Raw genomic sequence first — 22,530 nt, forward strand, 5'->3', positions numbered from 1 at the left:
TTGGTGTCAGATTAAAACTGCTGTTGACACCTCAGTTTTTCTCTCTTTCTTTTATGCAGTTGCTGGAATCAGAAAAACAACATTATCATGCTTACTTGAAGATGAAGACAGGATCTAATTAAAATGGCATCTATGTAATGGACCTAGTTAAGTCTAATAGCCACTTAACGAGTTAGTGTTTGTTTTCATACTGATACATATTTTTCAATTATATGCATAGGAGATCTGGACATCAAATTCACTCCTGAGCTACACTGAATAGCATAGTCATAATAATCATGTTTTCTTACAGCTACGACTAACTTCTTGGGATTAGTGCTGTATGTTAACGGTTGAGGTGGAGAATTCCAATCTTGTCAATGTCCTACTTAAACATTAAACATAAGTCTAAAATTTAATGATATTATTATGTATCCTTGACACCTGTGATGACTAATGCTGCTGATACACTTCTAGAAACTGCAGCTACTATATTTTATACATAATTCCTGCTAAGTGCCAATTGTAGGATATGTTCTGTGCAATACCCAAATTTTCACAACAGTCTCTCAATGTTATTAGTTCCCTTGGCCTTAGAGACATTTAGTAGCTTGCCCAAGTCACAAAGCTAGTGAAGATCTAAACCCAAGTTTGACTCACTCCAGACTCCATGTTCTTATTCATAAAGTCACATATTTAATAAGACCAATTAAAGAGAAATGCACAAACCAAAAAAAAGCAGAAGTTTATAGTTGTTTTAAAATAACATCATAACTCTTAGAAGGAAATAGAATCATCATTTTTCTTCATTACTATGACTCATGCAATTGTTTACCAGATTTTGGATGCAAGTATTTTATTCTGCTCAGGGTGAGCAAATGATCCTTTGCTTCCACGTACTTCATTTCTAAAATTGTGAAATCTGATTGATTCTGGGAAGTGACATCTGGGTTTTGTTTTTGAAGATCATACAGGATATCTTCTGAAGAGGTGGCAAAGAATGACTTTTAACCATGTGCCTATTTGAGCAAAGATCACAGTGACCAGAAAAGATTGTAGCAAGAGCATTTGGCAGAAAATATCAATAACAGCCAATGAGCAATTACTTCAAGGGTGGAGAATGATAATATTTTCTAACTTTCTATTGCTCTTCTCCAATATCAGCTAAGGCTGTTCTGGTCTCTTGTATCTTAAAAGCAACAATAACAGAAAGAAACTCCAAATTCTTCTGTTTTCATATTTAACTGGATTGAATTCTTAAACTTCTTTCTCCAAGGCATGGCACTATACTGCTGTAGGGACTATTAAATTACAGAGAATAAAATATTTGCCTCTTTAATAGCTCTGTACATTTCAACAATGACTTGTGACATGTACTAATCATCCTTTGGGAAACTATTTCTTATTCATGTTCATGTTGTCTCGATATCTTGTATTCAGGATATTTGTACACACTCCAAGTTACTATATTTTATTTCATTTGTTCTGAAAAGATCTCAGACTGTTTGGGGTTTATGCCTTACATTTCTTACCCACATTGTCTCCTGAAGTTCTACTGATTTGGAAATGTTTGTTTTAAAATTTTCTAACACTTTTGAATCCTTTGAACCTGCTTTGTGACATATGACTCCAGCCAGTGTACCCATTCTGTGGGATCCCTAGAAAACCCTTTAACAGACATGAGCTACATTCAACTGTGTAGTGTACTCAACAGCTATTCAGCCCATAGCTGATATTACCACAAGTTATTGGAAAAGATCTTTATACATAAGCAACCAGGCAGCAAGAAGCATGTACTATGATAACAATTTAGTTTTAAGGTACTTTGAATATTGTTAAATCTAACCCTTTGTTTTCCAGGACAGGCTCTGTGTGACAAGGTTATTCAAAGTCACTCAATCAAATGGGAATTAAAACTTCTGACTTCCATACTGATGTCTTTTTGTCATCAGAATATTCTGTAATTGACACTAAAATAGTAGTGTGATCATTGAACTGTTCAGTAACAATCAATCAAAATGCCACAATTACAGTTGTTTATAAATGACATATGCATCTTTGTTCAAGTTTTTAGGTACCTTCATATATTGTTTTATACTATTTGAAACATGTATTTTAAACTCTTAAAGTAGAAATAACACTTTTTATTGAAAAAAAGTTAATAGAAAACATAGATGGAAAAACCTGATATTTGTTGATGTTTCAAAAACAGTCTACATATGTTACAGCAGTACATTTAGCTTTTTTATGCATTTGGTTTCTTGCATAGTTTCCAAAACATCCTAGAAGACAGCAATACTTTAAATGGAGTCTGTTAGAGTTTTAAAAAGTATTTTAAGAAAACCACAATTTTTGTCCTCTTGCACTCCCAGAGCTCAGATTAATTAATATTATTCATCTTTGCTGAGGTCTTATCAAGAAAAGATTCAAGTCTTCTATAAAATTGAATTCAACCTATCTACCAAAGCTGCAGAAGAATTTTCATTCTCCCCAATGCTGTGCTGCATCTTGGTCCCTGAGATAACTGATTCCATGGAGCAAGCCATCTATGAGACTGGGTAACAGTCAGTTCAAATGTTCAGCTTTGGTTTCTATTTCAATCCTGTGCTCCTTCATGACAAGAGAGGCTGCTTTTCTAATGTGAGAATGTCCTGTGGTACAGACCACCACGGGCCCAGCATTCATCTTCATATGATAGTGCTTTCTTTATTCAGAAACATTAAAGGTATCACCACTTGGCATGATTTTACTCTTCTGCCAGGAGTTAGGGAGGATCAGAGGAAGCCATTTTCTCTTTACTCTTAAGTAGTTCCTAGCATTTGCTTCCTGCTAAATCTTAGGTGAACTCTAGACAGGAAGGTGAGCTTCTCTCTCCATGGACACAGGTTATCTCCTGGGCATGAATAACCAGTCTGAATTTTTCCATCACCCTGTTATTAGGAAGTTTTCCTGCACAGTGTTATGTTCATGGAGGAGGAGAAGGCTGAAGAAGTAAACCTTAAACAACAAGATGCAAGCTATTGATAACACTGATTCCTCTGTGGTGCTTTATGATTATCAAAGTGCTTTTCCACAGACATGTATGCCATTAACGGCAGAGACTGGACAGGGTGTGAGGGGGGAAGAATTCTAATTAGGGTCCCCATATTCCTACCCACAGGTGTGATCCCCTGAACAATCATCTGAGTATGATCAGGACCTAAAGATATGATGGAATAGTTACTCCTGTTGTTATAGTTAAGTTACATCAAAGGCTCCACCTTGGCAGACTTAGGAATTTCTCCTGCTGCTCTGAAAAGGTCAATGTCAGTGCTGGAAAGGGACCTTGAGCAGGTCACAAGATAAGGGTGTTCCTAGGAGGTAAGGGCAAGTCCCAGTGGACATTCAGAAAGATAAATTTAAAAAATAAAATAAAATAACCCAGGAACCTCAGTTAGACATCTGCAGAGAAACAAATTCTAGCAACTCTTTACATGAGCTTGGAAGTGGATTCTTCCCTCAGTGCCTCCAGCTAAGAACACAGACTGGCTGACACCTGAATTTCAGCCTCGTGAGAACCTGGGCAGAGAACACTGCCCAGACTTCTGACAAAATAGAACAGGGACTGCAGTAAATGGGTGTTGTTTGAAACCACTAAATTTGTGTGATTTCTTATGCAGCAATAGGAAACTAATAAAATAAAAAGCAAATTATGTATATCATAAACATTCCAGTGATAGGGGAGGAAGATTCAGAACTGTTTTGTCTAACTTTCTTCTGAAAATTAGTAATAGAACTGACATTGGCACATTGGGTTCTCATTTATGTTGCAGTACTGTTCTAATGGTACTATATGCTCTATCCTAATGAGTATTATTGGTAGATTTTCTTTATCCTGTCAACCAGTAAGATGAAAAATTGCAAGCATAATATGTTGTGTTGTTTGGAGGGCTCAATGCAGATGAAAGCATGATGATTTTATTAATTCTCACATCAGATCTTTAGTATAATGAAAACATTAATCAAAATCATATTAAATGTTAAACTGATAATGTTTTAAAAGAATCTAGAATCAAACGCTAATCCTCATCACTAGGCAAACAATATTCTGAGTAGTCAAGATCAGGAAATGTGATAGGCAATTCAACCCACTTTTTGTATTGTTTCTTTGATGAATTGTTTTTGAAACCCACTACAAAATTCCTTATTTTGAGACAAGGCAGATCTAAGCCTCTATGGACCATCATTGTTCCCCAGGCCTGGAAAACAAAAGAGAAAAAGAGAGAAAAAAAATTAATGTACATCTACTAAGCATTCCTTTGGGCCAAAGTAAAATTGAGTCCACAGCAATTTACTTACTTGACCACATTTGCAGATGATCTCTCCATTTGTTTGATAGTCAGCAAACTTCTTCTGCAGTGTTTTGTTTTCTGTCACAACATAGAGTTTCCTAAAATCATCCAGGAGTTAGAATTATTACTGGGAATTAGCAAAATACCAATTTGCAGACAACAAGTCCACACTGGACCCTAGACTCATCCACATGCCTGTATTATCCCATGCCTCATTCCTTCTATCCCTCCTGCTTCCAGTATTGTTGTGGGAAATCTGGTTGATGTCCCCTATCCACACAAATCTCTCAACGGTCATGTTTCCTTTCATGACTTCTTTCAGTCTATTAGTTATTTTAACTTGACTTTGGTTGTTCAAAACTTTGAGAACAAATATGAACTTCTGCATATTATGTGCCTTGTATCAAAATGGCTGTGGGATTTACATTTCTCCTCTCTTGTCCCAGCATAGATTACTTTAGAAATAGACATTTGAAATGGGAATATAGTTGGATGGGAGTAAAATAGGATAATTTCTGAAAAAAAAAGACCCTTATTTTCACCATTTTGAAAGACTATTTACAATATAGTATGCTTTACCAATAGTAGAGAAACGAAAAACTGGGTCCTCCCAAACTCACTTGAATTCTGTTGTCATATTGACATGATGCATTTTCTCAATTACATAGATATCTTTCCCTGAGCAGGCTAACACATTACAGTTCTTGCAGAGAAAAGTTATTATTGATGGATTGTCCTTGCACTGCTTGGCAATATTTCTCTTGGTTTTCATTTTCTTTTCCATTATGCTTTGCAACTGCAATTCAAAAATCTGCATACAGAAAGGAATAGTCAATCTTTCCTCCATAGTTTTATTGAAATAAGTTTCCTAGAATTCTGAGATCTTAGTTGTAAAAATATACATTTAGCTGTGGTCTAGTAAAAAGAAATCATGAGACAATGACCCCAGAAGAATATAGTCTATCAGCCTGTCCTATAATCACCCTAAATCAAATAAAATGTAATCATGGAGCAACAGTTATTGAGTAAGTTTCAGGGAAATGTTTAAGCTCCTCAACTTGATCTTAGACATTTGATTTGATTTTTAAGAAGCTTTTAGTTATGTCAATTCTGTCTATGACATAAAAAACAGGTTTCCCCTCCTATACTAGTGGTTGCCTGAGCACTGCATTGAGAAGGATCCTCAAATGAGATGAATGGAGACATTATCTTGGTAGCTATGATTTAGTGTCACACCACACTTCACTGGCATTACTGCTCTGAGCTCTTTCACCTGGAGTAGTCTTAGGAAAGCAGGTTTCTTAGCCAAAAAGGACCTAGACCATATCTGCTATGGTTTAAATGTGACTTATATACCCAAATTTATGCCAGCGTTAAATCCCCCAATTCTCATGTTAATAGTACTAAGAAGATGAAACAATCTGGCTACAGTGGGGCTTTGGAGAGTGATCAGATTAGGTTATTAAGATAACTCTTACTACTGAGTCCTGGAGATTTTACAAGGACAGGGAGAGAGATCACACAGCAAAAACAATACACTTGCACTCCTGCCATGATATGGTTATAGCTTGGGGGCCCTCACCATAAGCTTTCAAATGCTCTTTGGACCTTGTACTTGTGGAACCATGAACCTTTTCCTTATAAAGTAACCTACCTCAGATATTTCAGTATAGTCATAAAAAGCTGACTAACACAAAATTTTATTTAAATGATTGGGAAAATTTGACCTTTAAATTCCAGATATTGTCCTAGAGTTCACCTTAAATAACTTGTCTTGAAATATCAGCCTTTACAAATATCTATTTGATTCTTTCTTTTTGGACATTAGATGTGAAACAATAACTTTCTAGTGGTACTATTTTGTGGAAAAAGTTTGACACTCCAAAATGTTTGGTTTGCTCTCTATCTAAAGGGGTTTTAAAATGTAAGTTTCTATATAAACCTGGCCAGGAAACCTTGGACTTGGATAGAGTTTTGTACACCAGTTTGAAAGCATCCCTTTCCTGAAGCTCTATTTAGGGTAGAGCCAATTCCAATGTTAAGAAACTAACATTCACACCCATATGCAAGGGTGTGAATTTTCTTCTAAATGGATTGTTTGCTATTATAGTAGTTACAGTCTTTAATTCAGTAATTTGAAGGATTTCCTGAAATATTGTAGAAATACATTCTTCTTTTGTGTATATTCCTTTACACAATTCACATAACTGTGTTAATAAACTGAGATGTAGTTAGATGACATATATATAATATATGTATATATATGTCATTTTTATATATAAAAAATATATATATGTCATTTTATATATATAATTTTTTAATCATTCAGATCCAGTTTCAGTATTACTACCTCTAAGAGGATTTCCTCAAACACTCATTAAAGTAGCCATCTAGTGACTTGTTTTATACCATCCTATTCAAATTCCCTAGCAATTATCTTTATATGGTGTAGGTGTTGCTTTTGCACCTTTACTTACAGTTTTTCTTCTCCAAACATCACCAGCGGCACACTAGTATATAAGCTTCATTCAGAAGGAGTATGATCTGTGTTGTTTTTACTATATTCTGTCTGTGCTCTTAGAACTTGCCTGTCTTACAGTGGACATTTTATAAATATTTCTAGAATTTAAAAATGTGCTTGTATAAACAGATTGGATCAATCCAAAATTACCAGATTTTGTTGAATGAGTGAGTTGCCTTCGTCTTTCTATATCAAGGGCAGCCTGAATTTAAATTATCAAAGTTTATGGTTGGTTTTACCATAATGAACAAAAACTCCCTAAAAATTTCCTGACCACCATAGGTCTTGATTCTTATATATAATTCTGGACTAAACACAGCTTAGCAAATAGGAACTTGTAATTTAGTACAATTTTTGTCTGGAAAAGTAGCCACAGAGGTAATAGCAATGGTAATCGTATCCAGCCTTTTTTGAAATGGAGACCAAATTTAGAGGTGAACAAAAACAATACCTTATGAGCATATGCCTCTGGTTTCATATTTTGAACGCAGTGTATAGCTTTATACATCATTTTCTCCCGGAAATCATTAACTATCTCACGTTCAAGAACTCCTGAACCGCTGGGGGCAACCACAATGTAGGTGCTCTCCTCTGCTCTGGCTCTACCCCGGGCCTGAGAAAATGAAAAAAAGTCAAGCAAATGAAAGGCTATTCTTCACTACAAACTTTGCTGGTTTGAGCCTGGAATGATATTTATTGCTCAGCAAACTTGCCTCCAAACGATTGCTCTATTCCTTGTATAGTTAGTTATTTCTTGTAAGTCAGCTCTTCAAAACTTAAAATATGCTGTAATATGGAAATTAGTGTTCTAGTGTAAAGATGGTGAGCCCCCACCCCACTGGCTTTGAAAGTCCTCAGGAAGACAAGAGGGATGCATGAGAAAGGGCATCTCTGCCTTGGCATCAGGGCTAGTGAGGCTGCAGATCTGCTCCTGGCATCTTACATTTAATTCTGAGCACATTTCCATGGACACATGCTCATTAGAGAGAAAATTTTGTTATGCCTCTTAATAAAGTGTATTCAGGTACATTTTGAGTAACAGAAATGTAGCCTAGCTCAGGAGCCTATCAACTATAATATTCTCCTTAAGGAAAAATGCATACTCTTATTATAAATAAATTTCTGAAATAAAACTATTTCCTAATTAGATGACTGCCTGGTTATCTTAGTCTTCTATTGACTTTCATCCAAGGATATGATTTACAGCATAAATAAAAACCTTTTAGTTAATGTTACAGGAAGCTTATTGTACCTATTAATGAGCACACCTCCTCTACATGTTCAACAAAAGGTAATCATAATACTGCTCAATGTGGGTGGATATAGATAAAGTGAAATTTGAATGGAAACTGGGAAATCTTATTCATTTATTTATTTATGACACTTCTAAATCTGCCCTTACTAAACATTTTATCATGAAAGATTTCAAACATAGAAAAAAGTTGAATGAACAAGGGAAGAGAATTCAGAAACATCAGGGTTCCCTAAGATTGGGGTGTTAGTCTGCCAGACACTTGTGGGAAAGTGTGGTTCAGATTTCTAGTCCCACTGTGGGTTACAGACATCCTAGGAATAGGAGGCCTCTTGGCTCTTACACATGGGGCCAGTGCCATGGTCCTATGAAGTCTTAGGTTACAGAAATACCAACCTAAGAAGAGTTTTTCATTAAAAATACAACAGGTATCTGGTTGTCAAATGAATTAAACAGTAGTATTATAAATGACAGTACTGCTCAGTTCTTCAAGATTGCTCTTTTTAGCAGAAAAGGAAAGATGTTTTTAAAACTAAAAAAAAATGTTTTTTGCTGTTTCACTAAAAAAAAAAGCAATCAGAACATAGAAGGAAAATTTGACACATTATAAAGGTATCTGAACGTACCTGGACCATGGCTATTTCATTAGTGACAAGGCCATAACGGATAACGATGTTACATTCTTTGATATCCAGACCTTCCTCTGCCACTGTGGTAGCGATAAGCAGATTTATTTTTCCAGTGCGAAATTTACTAATGACTTCTTTTTGTTCATTCTGTGGAAACATTTCAATAAATTAAATTTTGTGATGCTAAACACATTAAAATCTTCTAATTAAGAGAAGAAATAATAAATTGCAACTGGTCAGTGTAAATCAAAGGATTAGATCATACACGGATCTGCTGCCATCTGTTTTTGGCATTGAACAAAGACTTGATGGGGAGACAACATTTGATTTCCAATCTGGGATTACCACACAATAACACAAATATTTCCCTCCTCCAGTCTGGAGGTGGGAAGATCATCAGTTATGCCAAGGAAATAAATTGATGGGCGATTTGGGAGGAAGAAAGGAGGAGGTGCTGTTGGCTGACAAAAGGATATGGCAATGAAAAGCTGAAAAGGGCTTTTACTTTCATCACATTCACTTCAGAATATTTAATATTAAGAGAATTAGATGTAGTGATGTTTTTATAGATTGTTGAGTTTTGAGTCACAGGAAAAAAAAATGCACACTCTATACTGCATTTGGTCATTTTCAGAATCATTCAGGGAAGAAACATACAGAATGTTCCTGAAAGGACAAATAAGAAAAGTGAAAACACTGGCTTCCTGTGGGACTGGATAAGAGTCTAAGATGAATTTTAGAGGCAACTCAACATACGTGCAGGTACAGGGTACACTGAGAGTTATGAGTTGGCCTTATATCTTACTAGTTTTAAGCAAGATCAATATTGGATGTATTCAATGGGATAACAAAGATGGAAGAATAGGTTATTAAAAACAGATTTACAAGTATTTTTAAATAACAAGTATCTGGATTTTGAAAGTCAATATTAATATATTAAAATATGCCCTTTGGTCCCTGCATAGGAAGAATAGGTGAGCATGAACCTAGCCTGATGTAACTGGTGTTGTTTTATTTTCATGTAACACTCTTTGGTACAGATTCACTCTATCTTTTGTTCCTATACATTCAACAAAATAAGCCATCTAATAAACCATGTGCCTCTGATCCCTTTCTTCTTAGGGGCAGCATAGGTTTTTATTTGATTCCTAACTGCTGGAGAATTCTCTAGTAAGGCCCCTCTTGAGTCTTTAAGGATTTCTTCCTCATGTTTTCACATCTGCTGATAAAACTAATATGTCCTTGGATTTTATCAGAAGATGCCTGTGCCTTAATTCAAAGCAATAACTTTAATAATGAAATTTCAGATATACTATCAGATCTTTAAATCACATCAAGTATAAATCCACTCCAGTTTACCAGGGTGAGAAATGAGGAATTCAGAGGGGTAAGGAAGGGAAGAGGGTCCAGATTTTGGCATGTAACCCCCAGATTTGAAGTGGATAACGAGCAGAAGTAGTTTAAAAACAGGATTCTCACTTGTACCTCATCCCTTTTCAAACAGGAGCTGAGGCCACTTACAACAAAAGTCTCAACATTAAACTAATAAATATAATAAGAAATAAAAGACCTAGAGTGAAAGAGTTTAGATGTAATACTTATAAAGATTAATTCAAAGGCTGTGAGACTGAACCTCTGTTTGGCCTTTCCGCTACCCGGAAGCCAGGGCAAAAACAGTCCCTATGAGGTATTCCTAAAAAGCTTATGTGTGAGACAATGCAAGAAAGTTTAGAGATGAAATGATTGGGTTTTGAGAGCCTTGACCTAATCAGTGAGTTAATCCCCCATAGGGATGGTAACTGGGTGGTAACTGAAGGAAGATAAGTGTGGCTGGAGGAGGCGGGTTCTTAGAGGCATGCCTTTGGGATACACGTTTTGTCCTTGTTGAGAAAGCTCTCTGCTTTCCTCTACCACACTCTTCCACCATGATATTCTGTCTCATCTTGATCCCATAGGAATAGATTTAATGTGTATGGACTGAGACCTCAGAAACCATGAGTTTCCACATAAACTTTTCCTCTTCTAATTGCTCTTGTCAGGCCTTTTGGTCACCACAGCAAAAAAAATACTAACTGAAAACAAAGATTAAGTAGATGGATTCTGATACTATGAAGAAATAAGCTTGTTGTCCAAAGAAAACAGTGCTTTATCTGGCTTTAAATTTTATAGGCAACTTAACATAAGTGCGTGTACAGGGTATATGGAGAGTTATTGTGAACAATTCCCGAATTCTTTTTTCTAAACACATGCTCAAATAGATTTAGTTTGCTCCATTGGCCTGAATGATGATGTCCATAACAGAACTGAAGTATCTCCTTGTCCAGCAAGACTTGGGGGTCAGTACAACTTCAGCCTTCAGAAAAACATTTTACTCTAAGAAGAGATGGTTGTATACTCTAGAGATTAGTGCTCTATCTGATGTGTGAGGGGTAAAGATTTGCTCCCAAGATGTGGGCTCTCTATTCATGTCACAGATTGTTTTTGTTGTTGTTGTTGTTGTTGAGAAAAAACTTTTTATTTAGAATTCATCCCATTTATTGATTTTTTATTTCAATTCTTGTGCCACAGGAGTCTTATTAAGGAAGTTGGGCCTAATTCTACATGATAGAGATTAGGGCCTACTTTTTCTTCTATTAGACGCAGTGTCTCTGGTTTGACTCCTAGGTCCTTGATCCATTTTGAGTTGAGTTTTGTGCATGGTGAGAGATAGGGGTTTAATTTCATTTTGTTGTATATGGATTTCCAGTTTTCCCAGCACTATTTGTTGAAAAGGCATTTTTTCCAGTGCATGGTTTTGGTGCCTTTGTCTAATATAAGACAACTGTAATTTTGTGGGTTAGTCTCTGTGTCCTCTATTCTGTATCATTGATCTAGCAGTCTGTTTTGGTGCCAATACCATGCTGTTTTTGTTACTATTGTTCTGTAGTATAGTTTAAGGTCTGGTATAGTGATGCCACCTGCTTCACTCTTCTTGGTAAGGATTCCTTTAGCTATTCTGGGTCTCTTATTTTTTGCTTTTTCTAGATTAATGGATATAAAAAGTGGCATATATATACAATAGAATATTACTCAGCAATAAAATAGAATAAAATCATGGCATTTGCAGGTAAATGGATGGAGTTCAAGAAGATAATGCTAAGTGAAGTTAGTCAATCCCCCAAAACCAAATGCCAAATGTTTTCCCTGATATAAGGAGGCTATTCATAGTGGGGTAGGGAGCTAGAATGTGGGAAGAATAGAAGAACTCTAGATAGGGCAGAGGGGTGGGAGGGGAAGGGAAGGGTTTTGGGGTTAGAAATGATGGTGGAATGTGATGGATATTATTATCCAAAGTACATGTATAAAGACATGAATTGGTGCGAATATACTTTGTATACATCCAGAGATATAAAAAATTATACTGTATATGTGTAATAAGAATTGTAATGCATTCTGCTGTCATATATAAATAAAAAAAATTAAAAGAAAAAAAGAGAGATGGTTGTTGTACTCATGCATGAAATGTCTATGAGGGTCTTTTTCTCCCCAAGTGTTATTTTACTGTGCACACAATACATAGTATAATAAGTTAAAAATGAAATAAAACAAAAACCTTGAAAAGAAACCATTTTTCTCTACACTGTATTGGGTTGTTAATTTTTGAAAGAGAAACCCAACTTAAATCTTCCTCCAAATATGGAAAAAAAAAACAGACTCTTAAGACAATGCTTAGCTTATCAAATACCAGAGTAGACTAATATTAAACTTGATTTGAAGAACCGGTGTTTCATTCTGTAAAAGTATTTTAAGTGGGAGAGATGATGAAGAGCACTACAAGCAATTTGAGACTGATAATAGTGGTATAAGAAAAGAAGTCCAAAAGAGGGTTTGCACCTGTGTCATAGGCTTGAACTCACTGCTGTGGCCGGCGCCAATCAGATGGTGGGCTTTCACTCCTACTTCAGCAAATTTTTCATTTTCAGAAATCCACTGGGAAAGGGCATATGCGCCCTGTCGTGTTTTTGTAAAAATTATTCCTCGTGCAGATTCCTCGGTCCTGGTATATTGTTCCAATATGGTGTTTCTTAATTTGGTCAGCTTTTCATTTTCATGTTCTGGGTTTTCAGCTAGTTTTTTCAACATTTTTTTGTTTTCTTTAAGAAATAATTATAATTATTAATATTAATTAGCTTCACTTAGCCATTCTACAACACATATATAGCAAACATCATTTTGTACAGCATGAATATATACGTTTCATTTGTTAAAGAATAAATAAATTAGTTTTAAAAACTACAATTACACTAGAGAATTTTATGTAGTGATACACTGAGATGTGACTTATGTATCATTGATCTTATGCTATATCTAATATCAAGCTGGTCTGATTAATAAATTCATTGCAGTCATTTTGACAGTTGTTGATTATACCATGCAAGTAATCCCTAATCTGGTCACATCAGTTAGGAGTGGGCTTTCTTCTTTGAAAATAAATTTTTAAGAGAGTCTCTGGGATTGCTTACAAGAAGCGGTGATCCGTATCAAAGAGGTAAGACTGTTGGAGATATGTTTCTTTGAATCTTACCAAAAAATAAAGTCATGAGAAATTTATCAGTCTCATTCAACTTCAAAGGTTTTTTTAAATCACCCTCATCTTCATCATCATCACAATCATCGTCATCCACACTTGTGTCACTGTCGTGTTCCACGACTGCAAGCTTCTTCTCTTTCTCATCATTATAGAAGGTTTCAAGGTGCTTGTACGCATCGATCATCCTAATGGTGTCATTAATTTGCAGGGCTTCATTGTATTTCCTCAAATGTTCTGCACACACACGGTCTTTGCGATTTCCTTCTCTAGCAGCTGTGAAAGAATACACTGTCTAAGAGAAATAGCAAGCAAGCCCCCTATGATTGTGCTGCAGACTTAAATAAATGATGACTCCAAAATCAGCTTCACCTTCATTTTTAAATGATCAAGGTACCGCTTAAAATGTGTCATGAATTCTCAAAGGGGAAAACAGTTCCCAGCCCCTTGACAAGCTGACTTAAACTCTGCAACAGCCAGAAAGTGCACCTAATCCATGCAGGAATGGCATGACAAACCTGTCAGTGGAGCTTGCCATGAGAGACAGCTGTTAGTACTAATCTTCTTACTTTAAATATACAATAAATGAAAGAGAAAACTGGATGAATGAATTGGTACTTCTTTCCTCAGATAAGGGATTAGAACATGTTTAAGCTTGTTCCATACAGAATACAGAAACTCAATTTGATATTCTATTTGCTTACAGTTTGCTTGTGAGTATGTGCTATAATCATCTCAAATCTTGGTGTAAACATGCGATAAACTGTTAGTTCAAACCCAAATTACCTTTTTTTTCCTTTTGAATGGCCCATTGCTCATAAGGCTGAGTTCCAAAATCTGATGTTGGACTCATTTGGCAGTGATTTTGAATGCTTGTCATTATTTTTACAAGTTTCTCTTTAAACGGATCCTAAAAATAAATTATACACTTATTCTTACATATTTATGCTGTTATGGAGTGATGTTATCTTTGTTAAATTTGTTTATACGTTATAATAAATTTGACTGAGATTCTTTGCCTAGACAATGTAACAAGATAATCTCTAATCACGTCTTTGTACATTGTACTTATTTTTTTCAGCTTTTTTATTACCTCTAACATCAAGCCATACCCATACTAACACCATATGCCTCTGCTGTAATTTCTAATTTAAAAGTTTTACAGAAGTAAAATTAATGAGTGTTATAAATCCTAAATATTAAAGGTAATTTTAAAAACACATTGAATTAATGTCACAAGTACTTGGAAAGTCAACAAATTAAAGAAGCACTTCGAAATTCAAACAAATTTAATACTGTTTTCAATAATGTTTTCATCAAAATAAAAAGCTTAATTTGAAAAAAGAAAAATATGCCATGGTTTATGCTATATGATTCCATTTTATAAATTTCAATATCAGTCAAAACAGATCTTTGGTTTTAAAATCAGGATATTAGTTCTCCTTGGGACACTGTGATTGACAGGGGGAAGAAGGAATTTTCAGGCACTGGCCATGTTTTATGTCTTTATCTGTATTTTATTTGCATTGATGTGGTCAGTTTATGAAGAATCCACAAATTAGTACACTTAGGATTTGTTTTTTTCTGTGCATGTGTTATACTTTGATAAAAAGTGTATCAAAAAGTTAGTAAGCTAAAAAAGAACAAATTCTTTTCAAAAATATCATAAGAATTTTTTAATGATTATGAGTAGAAACATGCGTGTAAACATATCAAATAAAACTGAATGAATAAAAAAAGTGAAAGTGAATAAAGTACATTTGAATGTGTGCACACACCTCAAACAGACAGTACTCTTTCAGAATTGAAAAAATTATGAAGGTTGGTCTCTAACATTGGTTTAGTGCCTATTGCATTTTAATCACAGTATTGTTTACTGCACATATATCATTTCCCTTATTCCCAATATTCCTACGAGTTGTATTTTCAATGTGATTAAGTGCAAATAGGTAAAATTCATCATGCTTTTTCAATTTTACAAAAAATAGTATTTACATAACCTACTGGTCATAATGTCCAAATTGACTCTCAGTTGATTTTTATAATCAATAAAAATATTCATTAGAGAAACATCACTAAATTAAATACTTCACTCCTTTATTATGACAGCATTTTCCCCAAGAAAGTAAATATGCAGATATGCAAATTAGGTAAAATTTCCATTATCATTGCCAACTGTAATCTGGTAGCAACAAAATGGCTCTGTGGAACGTCAGAAAACTAATCCTGGAAGTCACCAAGAGAGTAAAAAGGATAAAGTTCACTGTCATATCCCTCTAGTTCAGAAGACTGCTCCTTAGCCTCATGCCTGTGACCTGTATCCCTCCAAGGCTCACATGTAGCCAGTTACTGAGTTACTTTTCACATAAACTAGAAAACCAAAAGATGAATGGAGGAAACAATTAGCATCAGTGATTTGCTGCCCAATACCAAGTTTTGAAAGCATAAAACTTTAACTTGTTTGCAAAAATTTTTAAGTTTTATCCAGACGGTCAGTATAAAATAGCCTTTGCCATCTTTTAATTGAATATGGCATTGACAATCAAATAGATATAAAATGTTAAGGACATACTTCTCTGGTGTCATCTGCAATTACAAACTTCTTGCATGGCTCCTTTATTTGGTCTTTGAGTTGCTCAAGGTTTTCTTTAACAGTTTTAATGGTAAATGCATCAAGATTGGCACATATCTGGAGAAGAGATATTTTAAAATGTTCAAACAATTACTTTCCCCTTATAATTGATTCAGTGTTAGTTTTTGTGTAAGGAATATGTAGTATATAATTTGCGGCATAAATATGTAGCATAAAATATCATGTAAGTAGTAAAAAGAAGCTTCTAAATCAAGTTGGTGAATAATTATAGCAAAAAGTATATTTCTTCTCATCTCTTAAATTCCATTCTGCAGCTGGAAAATTGGACATGAAAAGAGTACAGCAATTTACAGAGATTGACAGAGAATGGAGATGAGATAATCATATTACACAGGCGTATTACAGATCATCTTGACAACCATGGAACACATTACCAACCTCTTCATGTAATGAAGACAGTGCAAAGTTGGAAGCAGCCTTATCCCTTTGTGCATAGATTATACTGGAGTTAGTCCCTAATTCCAGTGATAAATTTTATCTTGAAGCCAAAAATTGCACCTCTGAATGATAGATACTCTAAAGATTTTTACTGAATTTAACTCTAAAGGACTTAACACAAAAATGCAATTCTTAGGCTACTCTGATTCACTTCACACTTGAGTGGTTTATATGGCTTCACCATTCTGGGGTAGCTGACAATTTCATCTTTAATGAAAGATCCTGATATTTCTATTTCCCATTAATTTGAGTACCTCAGATTCATTGAAAGACATATAACCGAAAAGACACAGAAAGTATTCAGTTTTACCACTCATGGGGTAAGACGCTATAATGCGTGAAATCTATAAAATAATCTATGCACATTTCTATATAGAATAGGTCATTAAGTTGTAGAATATTTGAGAAGACATTCTGTTTGTCTCAACCGCTCATCAGTTATATCTACTCTTCATAAATATTATGCTCTTCTGCATCACGGTTATTTAAGTTTTATCACTGTTTTGTGGATTAAGTGTATTTACCATAGTTACAGCAAAGAGATTTAGTTTAACTGATGATCATGGCATTTGAATTCAACCTTACTTAAAAAGTCCAAGAAACACTGTTATTTGTTTTAGCTTCTTGTTGATATGTAAAGTTCATGACTTACTTTTAAAATGTGTTCTTCAGCCTTGGCTTGCTTTGTGGCACCTCCAACACCAGGTGAAGCTGTTAGGCCCAATATCTGAGGCAGGGGAATCACTGGTTTGTTTTCTTTTTCCAGACGTTTGTTTTTCAACTTCTGTTTCAAATAACGTCTCATGATGTTATTATAGACTGCTTCTTTGTTGGTGTGATGACATTCATCAATAATAATGAGGGAAAAGTCTTAGAGAAAAATCAAATGGTTAATTTTGCAATACCTGCAAACTACTGGGAGAGAAGTACCCTGAAACTAGCAAATCAAGTGGCCATGGGGATGTGTTTCTTGGGCAGGAGACTGGCACTATTCTGTTTCAAACTGTAGGAGAAAATCTAATCACTCACTCAATCTGTGTATTCCTAAGTATGGGATACTATTCACCAAGCTATACCTGTTACATACTATATCTGTTTAATAGATGGGTTTCAGAAAGTTCATAGAGCTAAAGTGTTAGTTCATAAAGCTAAAGTGTTAGGAAGTGAAATTTATACCCTGCTTTTCTTTTTTTTTTTTTTTTTAAAGCACTCAGGATTATCCTTTGGTTGTTTAATAAAATATTTCATTTTGGGTTGGCAATATTTATTTTTATTACATCAACTAAAATAATGCACTATTTAAAAAGAGAAAATTTTGTTTTAGGATTGTATTTAATTGTTATAATTACTTTGAGATTTTCCCTGCCAATCTCCTACCTTCTCAACCCGTCCCAGAAAATAGGAAGGATTGTTTTTTCACTCTGCAGAGAAGGCCATGGTTCTAATGGAATCTCTTAGCAAATAAAACAATTTTGTCAGAAGTAAACAGAGAATCCAGTGAGTGCTTGATTTAATAATGCTATTCTTATGAAGAGAAAAGTGATCTAGAAAAACTTAACTTTTTGTTTGTTTCTCCCAGTAGGTGAAGGGTTTTAGTGAAATCTTAAAACATGAAGGACAATCTAAATGAAGGCTAACTTCTCATCAACATTTTAAAAATTATTAAACTAATACAACCTCTTTTACTATCAACATTATTACTAATTTTCTTTTTCTAAAAACAAACACTTCTACCAACCTGACAAACTGACACCAGCATCTTCTCCACTTTCTGAATTTAAGAGGGAGTTTTCAAGGATTTGAGCTGTACTGATAATAACATCATAGGATTTGACAACTTCTGGAAAAGATATTTTCAGTTGGGTATCACCACTTAACCCAATAACATGATACCATTTCTTCAAAAATGGTTTGAACTCTTTGAGGAAGAGCTGTTCAGCTAAAATTACCTTAAAAATGAAAAGATAAAAACAAAAAGAGAGAAAGCAAAATCAAAGTAAATGGTATTGATCAAAGGCCTACTATGTGTGAAACATTAAGTTTGCCTTATCAGTTAATTAGGCATAACAACCAATCCTTATATTCATCTGTCCATGACTGTTTATTGCATCCTTATTAGGTATAGACGTCATATCTGGAACATAAAGGTGTTTGGGATATGGTTAATGGCTTAGAGCCACTCAGTCTAGCTAAACACAATTATCAAGACTAAAAAAAAAATGCAATGTAATAATTCTCTTGGAGATGTGAATACAAAATGACCGAAAAGAGGAAGAAACAACTAATCCCTCAAAGGAAGTGTTTAAGAGAGAATTCGAATCTACTCAGCCATGTGTTAGTAAGGACATAAGTTGAAACTGAAATGGGATAAGAAATATATTTTTAATTTGCACAGCAGGGCCAGACTGTGAACACTAACAAGAGTATTTTAAATGTAGTGTAACTGTTCATAGGATCCTTACGAGTGGTGTGTAGAGGTGATTTATCCTCAGTGTTGGTTTGTGGATCAGGATAAAAGCAACATGCCTGAATGATTAGAAAGAGCAGGAAACCAAGAGCAAAGAGGAAAGGCATGACTGGGAGCCTGGGTAGGAAGTGAGGAACTACTGGAACAGCTTTGGTGACTGAGCAAAAACCAAAGAGCAAATACACTTGGCAAAAGAAGGGGGCAACTTTCTATCTTGTTCAGCTGACTCTGTATGTTGCAACGACTGCTGAAGTTGGCCAGATTGTCACTGGATTGGGGGAAGGTCTTTTCTTAATAGGATTTATAAACTGGAAGTCCAGGGTTATGTAGTATGAAAGATAGTTGCCGGGAAGAGTTTCAAGGGCAAACCTCAACAAATGTACATTATTTTCCTCGTGATGTGATTACCTGATAGTGCAAACAGTGGAATATCTGCTATTCTTTTTACTTGAGGTGAGTCTCACTTATGTGTTAAATAAGGGCTGGCTGTTCTCCCTGGTGGAGAACGGTAGCACACAAAGAACAAGGCTTTTCATTATTATTTATTCTTATTCAGTAGAAATGATAGAGGCTTCTAGGAATAAATGCCTGGGGAGGGGAAAAGGGAAGAGGTAAAAATGGAATCCATGGAAGCAAAGTAGACTTAAAATCAATAATCAAGGTTTGCAAGTGAAAAACATTACCACAGGGTAGAAGGGGGTAATGAGAGGAACTGTCATTCAGTGTTTGTTTGTTTGTTTGTTTTTTTCAAAATAAATTCTCTCTGGTTTACCTGCCACAAAATCACTTAAGAGGTTTGGAAAACGCAGACTCTTGAGCCCCATTCAAGGATTGTCACATCTAGGGACCACCTGAGGGCAGAGCCCTAAATTCTTCACTTTAGTGAAGCTCCCACGTGACATTTAAGACTTCAAAGTGTGAGTGCCACAACTCTTCTGTCTCTCCCACAAAGCCGTCACTGATTCATTTTTCTAGAAGCATTGTTTGCACTGGGTAAGACAACAGCAGTAATCTGAGTCACAAAGATTCTGAAGAAGAGAACGGAAAATGAATGTGGTGGAAAGAAAAAGCAGGTGTCAGAAAACATTCCTGAAAAGAGCCACTCCAGCTTCTTGATTGTGTGTGACCTGGACAAGATTTGATTCGTCTCAAGTGTCTCCATTCCTTCAAAAATAAGGGTAATGTGTGGACCTGTCATAGGGTTGTGAAAATTAAATGCAGTAGAAGCTGCCATGTTTCCAGTACTCAGAAAACTTCCCTGATACACCACTTTGCCTTTCATTTGAGTGGCAGAAGTAGTGGAAAGAGAACAGGTTGACTTTAGAGGATAAGGGTTCAGAACTCTTCTCTGATGCTTATTGGCTGGATGATCCCTGGAAGGCCAATTAAAGTTGGAGCCTCAGTTTTCTGATGGAAAAAAAAAATGGGATAATTATGACTACCTCATAGAGTCGCTGTGTGGTTTTAATGAGATAATGTACAAGAGAGTGCTTTATAAAGTGCAATAAAATATCAATTATAGTATTAGCATACATCTCTCATCTCCTTTCTAAACTGTAGATACCTTGAGAACAGAATGTGCTTTGGATATGTTTTTAAATACACTCATGCTGAATGGCATAATTAAAAAAATCTCTGGATCATGGAGTGACATAGCAACTTCTACCCATAAAAGAGGAGACAAAACCTTCTAAGGAAGCAGCATCCTGTTATCTGCAAAACAAAAACATTGTCACAGGAGATAGCAGGTGTTGGAAGTCCTGATAATCACTCTGGGTGGCATTGACTTCCTATTGAAGGACACAGAGAAAGCCAGATGCAAGTCTGACATGGCTAATTGGGAGGTGTGTGGTCCTCTTGGAGCCTTTTCCTGAGATGTGACAGAGTGCCTGCCAAGACTAATCAAACCCAACTGCTACCCACTTCTGCTGAATCATATGGGGCTACATTATAGCATCTGAAGGAACCTGGGATTTATCTCTCATGATGTTGAAGCCCTAGATAGGAAATGAAAAGTCTGGGAGCACAGGTGGTGTTTTCATTTCTCCCTGCATTTGAAGGCTATAACTTTGGAAAGGATGGAGGAAGGGAGATGAAAGTAAATGGTATTAGGAAACATGATTTCTCTTTTCTAGATCAAAGGTTACAGTAACTTCCTGTTAGGCTTAAAAGCAGAATGCAGGTTAAGTTTACTTATTGGACCAGAGATTTCCTGACTCACCAAAAGTAATTAAAGTGAAATTACTCTAAAATTAAAAAAAATGGAATAGGAAATTATGCAATTATGACGTAGATGGGAGAAGTAGTGGAGGGATTTCTAGTATTTCTAGGGAGAAAAACAACAGGGAAGCTCAGGGACTCAAGTTATATCCTCAAATGTTCACAAGACAAAATGCAGTGAATGTGAAGAGTGAGGATGAATTGACATTTAAACATGGCTATAAATGAGCATTCATAAAAATCACCTAGATCTGAGGAGATGAAAGTTTCCTAACTAGAATAAAGTACTGAGACGGGAAGTCTCGTAGAAAGGAAAGTGCATTAGATACATACAACATCATGAGACCTGAAATGATAGGGCAACATCAGCAATATGAAGACAGAAGCACAAGTATTTTGCATTTAGGTTAAAAACTTAACTGCACAAAAATAAGTTAACTTTAGCTTAACAGATTTTCAGAAGAAAAGGAAATGGGGTTCTGAGTTCATAGCAAGATGCAGATGAGTCTGTAGATGTCAAAGCAAACCAAGTCACAGGCTGGGTGAGTGTTATATCATGTATCTCCTGTAACACCTCAATGCTAAGACCATAGCTAGAGTATTTTGTTCCACTCTGGACTCTGTGTTTTCAGAGGATTCTGGATAAAGTTTTGGAAGAATATGAGAAGTAATAATGATGAAAGGCCTGGAAACCCTGTTATAGCAACAACTAAAACAACTGTGGACATTTATCTCAGGGGACAAAAAGAAAAGTAACATAGGTCTCACAGGACTCTTTCATGAAGGGCTGTTGTAAGGCAGGAGAATTATGATTTACTTTTCAGAAATACAGAGGAAAAAACTGCAAACAATGCGTGTGAGTTTCAGAGAAGCAAATCTGGATGAATACATGTGTGGCTTTCTAATAGTGTCAGTATGTCAAAGAATGACTGGGGCTGTCTTATAGACAGGAGATCTCCTTGATATTTGAAGTTACTCAGTGGAAATAAGAGAATGACTCCACCAAGGAAGAAAGCTGGATCTCAAAGGCCCTGTCCAGCTCTACTGCTCTGTGCCCCTGTGGCCACAGAAAGGAAATACAGAAGTAAATGAATAAAAAATAGCTCCTAGGTTTTGAGGCTGTATGGTTCCGAGGAGGTGGTATAATTAACAAAGAGACAGATAAGTAGGGAAAGCGAGCCCTTTGACAGGGTAGATGTTGAGGCTGAGTTTGAAAAACAGCAGAATAGCTAAGTTGTATTTAAAAAATCAGCTTAAGTAGCTTTGAATCCTACTAACTTTGTTCTTTCTCTGGATCTGACATTTAACCTATTCTTTGGTTAAAGTGTTTGATTTCATTAGTTACAAAGGTGAGGAAAAAGAATGGGAGAAAGAGTTAATATTTATTGAATCATTATGAGACTTTTTCTCAACACACACACCATCTAATTTAGATTTCAAACACAGGGTTATTATTATTTTGTTCATTTTACA

General features: G+C 35.5%; 1 protein-coding gene across 4 annotated transcripts in view; it reads right to left on the reverse strand.

Annotated features, from left to right (window-relative positions):
- Positions 1-2,108: 2,108 nt before the first annotated feature.
- Positions 2,109-22,530, reverse strand: part of Ifih1 (interferon induced with helicase C domain 1) — a 55,317-nt gene continuing 34,895 nt past the window's right edge. For all 4 annotated transcript variants that reach the window (XM_040294390.2, XM_040294388.2, XM_040294389.2 and 1 more), the window contains exons 7-17: positions 18,109-18,319; positions 17,023-17,240; positions 15,852-15,968; positions 14,066-14,189; positions 13,277-13,555; positions 12,586-12,845; positions 8,710-8,859; positions 7,283-7,444; positions 4,931-5,121; positions 4,318-4,408; positions 2,109-4,217 (exon numbers count right to left, since the gene is read on the reverse strand). In XM_040294390.2, coding sequence (XP_040150324.2) covers positions 4,038-4,217; positions 4,318-4,408; positions 4,931-5,121; positions 7,283-7,444; positions 8,710-8,859; positions 12,586-12,845; positions 13,277-13,555; positions 14,066-14,189; positions 15,852-15,968; positions 17,023-17,240; positions 18,109-18,319 — 1,983 coding nt within the window. In that variant the 3' untranslated portion in view covers positions 2,109-4,037. The remainder of the gene's footprint in view (positions 4,218-4,317; positions 4,409-4,930; positions 5,122-7,282; positions 7,445-8,709; positions 8,860-12,585; positions 12,846-13,276; positions 13,556-14,065; positions 14,190-15,851; positions 15,969-17,022; positions 17,241-18,108; positions 18,320-22,530) is intronic.

The sequence above is a fragment of the Ictidomys tridecemlineatus genome, chromosome 7 (genome assembly GCF_052094955.1).
Source record: "Ictidomys tridecemlineatus isolate mIctTri1 chromosome 7, mIctTri1.hap1, whole genome shotgun sequence".
In the NCBI taxonomy this organism is placed as follows: Eukaryota; Metazoa; Chordata; class Mammalia; order Rodentia; family Sciuridae; genus Ictidomys; species Ictidomys tridecemlineatus.